We start from the raw sequence: 5,434 nt of genomic DNA, 5'->3' as shown, positions 1-5,434 counted from the left end.
TTAGCAAAGTTGTTTAACATGTCCTTAAAGACAGGTGTAGTACCAGAATCCTGGAGGATAGCGAATGTAATACCGATTTTCAAGAAGGGGGATAGATCACTATCCTCTAACAACCGCCCAATCAGTAGGCAAATTACTGGAAGCAATCATTTCAAACTCTCTTCGAAATCACCTGGAGAAGCACCGATTGATCAACGATTCCCAGCATGGCTTCACAAGCGGGCATTCATGTCTAACTAATCTATTAATATTCTTTTCATCAATTTTCGAATCGGTGGACGAGGGGCACAATTATGATGTGGTATATCTCGAATTTAGCAAAGCCTTCGACAGAGTCCCCCACGAAAGACTAATTAGAAAGGTAGAAGCACATGGCATCAAAGGTAACATCCTTAAATGGATTAGGGCGTGGTTACAGGACAGGAAACAGCGAGTGAGCATGAACGGCACTAAGTCCCATTGGAGCAACGTCACAAGTGGAGTTCCCCAAGGCTCAGTACTTGGACCATTATTAATTATATACATAAACGACATAGATATCAGCATAGACAGCAACATAAGTAAATTTGCTGATGACACTAAAATAGGACGTGTTATTAAATCTGACGAGGACTCAGCAAAACTACAGGAAGATCTAAACAAATTTTTCGAATGGTCTGAAAAATGGCAGATGAAATTCAACGACAAATGTAAAGTACTGCATAGGAGATAAACAGGAAACCAGATAACAGATGAACAACGTATGCCATAGAGAAATCCGACGCGAGAGAACGAGTAATGATAAGTAGGAACCTTGCCAAGTAAACAATGTCTTTGCTCAACAAGGCTAATAAAGTACTTGGGTTCATACAATTGAGTGTTAGTTACAAGACTAGCGAGGCTATCCAAACTGTATCTTGTTTCAGACCACACCTGATTACGAAAGTTCAGTTCTAGTCACCGTATTACAGAATGGATATAGAATCCTTGGAAAGAATTCAGAGGAGAATGACAAGACTAATCCCCGGCATTAGGAACCTTGAGTATAGAGACAGGTTAAAGCATCTTAATTTGCACTCCCTTGAGAGACGTAGAGCGAGGGGCGACCTGATAGAGGTGTATAAGTGGAAGGCAGGGCTAAACAAAGGGGACATTACAAAGGTAATCAAACTATCCAACCAGGAGCGAACTCGTAACAATGGTTTTAAATTAGACAAATTTAGATTTAGGCGTGAAATAGGTAAACACTGGTTTGGAAACAGAGTAGTGGATGAATGGAACAAGTTACCAAATATCATCATTAACTCGAATACGCTGAATTGCTTCAAACATAGGTTGGATGCTCATATGAGCAATAGGGGTTGGTGTAAACGGGACTGCCCAGTATGGGCTGCCAGGCCCCTGCAGTTTCTCCATTCTTGTGTTCTTGTGTGTGTGTGCATGCGGGTGTGTATTAATTATCATTAGTCCCTGGGCTGCTGGCTACATAGGTCTCGACTCACCACACGTGGGCATATTTCGGCTCAAATGAAAATAATAAACTTTTACTTTTTTCTTACAAATCCATCGTAAATGGTACAAATAGGTACAAAATGCATGTACTTATCTTTAGTTGGCATCGTGGCAAGTGTGACGTGGGGAGACGTGGGTTGGTGATGGGTGGCGGTGTGGCAGAGCGAGTGGTATCACTATTTACTCAGTGTCTGTAGGCAGCTTGAGTTCCTGTTACTTATTTGTTATTGTTTATTTACACAATGTACTCATCATTTTACGACCACTAATAGGTTTTCTGAATATGGTAGTCCTTGAACCATGGCAAACACTCATTGCACCAGGTGCTGACACCCTTTCGCTTGCTGCCACGAGTGGTAGTGTTTCTGCACAGATGACAGGCTCTCTGACTTTACCACCAGGCTCTGGCAAAACTTGTAGAAAATGCCTGTCTATGTAATCACGTCTAAGCAGCCGATCAGTAGCTGAATGGCGCCTTGGTGTTGATGCCATCACCTTGCCGGGTTCTTTCGAAGATTTGTTCAATAATTCTTTTGTTGAACACTCTCAGAGGTTGAATGCATTGGGGACAGTTTCAGTCAAGTGTAAAACATCTTATGGTACCACTTGACACATTTACACATACAGTAGCCCCAACTTGCAAATCACTGTGTCGACCAAATGCATGTTGTATGTGTAGTCAACTACAGCATCAAGCTTAGTGATGTATTCTATTGTTTTTGTGTCTTTCTTGCCGCTGTCCACCAGTTCTCCTTTATGAATTGTTAGGATATTCACATCACACTTATCATGCCATCTGATTGCCAACACGTTGTTTGCTTGTTGCATCTGTATTTCATCACACTTGAGACTTCCTTAAAAGTGAGGCCAGTTTGTCCGGTTTACACGCACTGTACCACATGACCCTTTGAAATGTTCCAGTAGGTAATTGTCTGTGTACAGCACATGATTGGCATTTAGATAGCAGTCCATGAGCTGTTTCACCAGTGAAGCTGAGAAGCCATGCAAGTCATTTTTGGGTATGTCTACATCACTCGCCGTGTACACTATCAGGTCAAAGACATATCCTATTTCAAAGTTACACAACACCAAATATTTTTACCAAACCAATGTCTCTTGGAAGGTATATATTGGCGGAACACTATACGGCCACAGAACATCACAAGCAACGCCTCTCTCATCACTTTTTGGAAAGGTCGAAAGAAATTACGAAATTCATTTTTCAACATAGTAAAAATCTCACGAATTTTCCAGTCTGTCATCTGCCACAGGATGGTTGTTGTCTGCAAAATGTAGATACCATAATAATGAAATAAATCTATCTCTGGTCACGTATTCTCCAAAAATAGGCGTTGCTGTGAGGAAGTCTTGTATCCAATATTCCTATATGACATGTTTCTTTATGTGCGCCATTAACTTTAGCAAAGCAAAGATGACATAAAATTCAGAAACATCAAGAGCAGTCCAGCATTGCATTTTTGAAGGAGTGGGACCAGAGTCAGTATTGCCTTGACAGTATTCATAATATTTCTGTGCCTGATCACGAATAAGTTTCATCACTTCACTGTCAAAAAACATCTGGAAGTAATCCAGTTCACAAGCATCATCATCCACAATGAAATTATTAGTAATCACAACACCACTCCAGTCAAAAATAGGGATATTAGGTTAAAAATTTGCACCTTCACTCCTTGCAAATGTATCCATGCTGCCGACTAGTGGTAAGGGAGTGTCACCCACACCTCCTTCTCCCACAGGTCGTCTCTGAGTTCCAACTCACTTTCACTAAAGAGTTTACCACTAAGATCAATTAGATCTTGTTGCCACTCTTCCTCAGTAAGACTTTTAGCACTATATTTCCTCAGGGTGGAGGTGCTGGGTTGGTGGAGGTGCTGTGTTGTGGAGAGCAACATTCACTTGACCTCTCCATCTTGTGACATAACATGTACTGAGGCATTGTGGGTGGTAACTGGTAACATGGACGTCCGCATGTTGCCAACGGGAGAGGAGGGTTTATCCCATAATCCTGAGTTAGTTTGGCACGTTTCTTATTTAAATAAGCCAACGAAATCACAAATCGTCAAGTGACGTAATCCGAAGCCCTACAGACGCACGTCAGGTGACGTGACCCGAAGCCCAAGGGTTAACTCTGGCACTTGTAATAGTATTAATGGGGAAGGTAATTGCAGTACTATTGATATTATTTGTATTAGCTAGCCTTCTAAAACATATAGCACATATTGGTAAGTCAGAGTTCACCAAGGAGATCAGACACAGAGCTGCATGTTGTACACCACAGGAAGTGACGCGACAGCATAAGGGATGGTCGCTGGACTGCGTCATTCTGCAGAACTTGGTGACTCGTTTCAATAGGGAGGACATTCACGACCCCCCACCTGAGGGGGTCTACATCTATGGGCTCTTCCTCGAGGGAGCCTCCTGGGATCGCAAACAGGGCCGACTTATGGAGTCACGGCCAAAGGTGAGTACTGTCTATCTGCTCTCTTATGTTTTGCTGCTTTGAGGATGTCACTCCCTGCGCTCTAGCATACTCAACAGTCTTCAGATGGTTGTGGACAGATGTTTGGTCGCATTGGCGCTTCACCCAACACATCTACCAATGTGAGGTTAGGCTACTTTTGCCAAGTTTGAGCATAATAGTGATCTTAAACCATTAATATAGTTCATTGTTTCGCCGGAATTGCCCATTGAGACGACTTAGAGATGTATTTCATTCACGTTCTTAAAAATGGGTTGGATTGATTGCTAACTTATGTGTTGTTCCTTTTGTGCAGGTGTTGTATGAGCCCATGCCTGTGGTTTACCTGTACGCTGTCAACACCACCAGCGGGAAGGACCCTAACCTATATGAGTGCCCCATGTACAGGAAGCCGAAACGCACCGACGCTACCTACATCGGGTCTATTGACCTAGAAACTACAGACTATCTACCGTCTCACTGGACACTGAGAGGCGTGGCTCTGCTATGTGACATAAAATAAAGAGAAAATCAACTTGTGTATCTTTATAAAACTTCCTCAAACAGGTAAAGAAGATCGAAGGAGGGTCACTACCTGCCTCACGATGCTGTTAAGAAAGATTCGGTCACTACACCTATCAAAGTGGTATTTAATTGTAGTGCTTGAGCTAATAAGAAGGCCGCGAGCCTAAATGCTTGTCTTTATACAGGTCCCAATATTACCGAGAAATTAAATGTTCTAATTATGTTTCGTACGAAGCCACATGGTCTCGTAGCTGACATCTCCAAAGCATTTCTTAGAAAGAAGTGGCTAGGAAATACACTAAATTCCTCTGGCCACGGAATCCGTATGATAAAGACAGTCCTTTGGACGTCTACCAATTCAAGTCAGTCCTGTTGGGATCATGCTCGAGCCCTTCCCTACTGTGTAACATACTGCTACGTCATTGTGACAAAGCAGGATGTCCAGAAATCGTGAAATCATTCTATATGGACAATTTACAAATCACAGTGGAAACAGAAGAAGTGGCAGTGGCCATATACAGATTAGCCAAAAGAGGTTGTCAATCTGCTAATATGCTTCTTCAAGATTGGAATACCAATTCCAACCAATTGAGAAATATAATCAGACAAGAAATTAATCTTGCATTAACTGAAAATCAGCCCGTGTTAGGCCTGAGCTGGAATGTTAAAGGTGACAAATTAGGTATTAAAACCCCTTCCTACCCAGATGTACCACTTACTAGAAGATCCTTACTAAGTCAAGTGTCACTCTTATTTGATCCATTGGGCATTTTGAGCCCTATAACAATAAGAGGCAAAATGTTGTTGGTACAAGAAGTTTCGAAGGAAAAGGTGGATTGGGATACCCTACTACCTGAAAGATGCAATCAGGAATGGGGAAAAACAATAGAAGACTGTAGAATGAGCACTAATGTTACCATCCCAAGAACAAGTAATAAT

The 5,434-nt window shown here is 42.0% G+C and overlaps 1 protein-coding gene across 1 annotated transcript; it reads left to right on the top strand.

Annotated features, from left to right (window-relative positions):
* The first annotated feature begins 3,546 nt into the window (after positions 1–3,546).
* Positions 3,547–4,505, top strand: LOC121864384 (dynein axonemal heavy chain 8-like). Its single transcript, XM_042363408.1, has 2 exons — positions 3,547–3,973; positions 4,287–4,505. The coding sequence occupies exons 1-2, from the start codon at positions 3,662–3,664 to the stop codon at positions 4,491–4,493; spliced, it is 519 nt and encodes a 172-aa protein (XP_042219342.1). The 5' UTR covers positions 3,547–3,661; the 3' UTR covers positions 4,494–4,505.
* The last annotated feature ends 929 nt before the right edge of the window (positions 4,506–5,434 follow it).

The sequence above is a fragment of the Homarus americanus genome, unplaced genomic scaffold, assembly GCF_018991925.1.
Source record: "Homarus americanus isolate GMGI-L3 unplaced genomic scaffold, GMGI_Hamer_2.0 scaffold11690, whole genome shotgun sequence".
Classification (NCBI taxonomy): domain Eukaryota; kingdom Metazoa; phylum Arthropoda; class Malacostraca; order Decapoda; family Nephropidae; genus Homarus; species Homarus americanus.
Note: the sequence above shows the minus strand (reverse complement) of the source record. Positions and strands in the feature narration are given on the sequence as shown.

Bases quoted from the DNA above. Each gene is read 5' to 3' on its own strand.
- LOC121864384 (XM_042363408.1), top strand. From the start codon at position 3,662: ATGGGGAAGGTAATTGCAGTACTATTGATATTATTTGTATTAGCTAGC. The intron at 3,974-4,286 runs GTGAGTACTGTC...CCTTTTGTGCAG, and splicing joins TTATGGAGTCACGGCCAAAG to GTGTTGTATGAGCCCATGCC.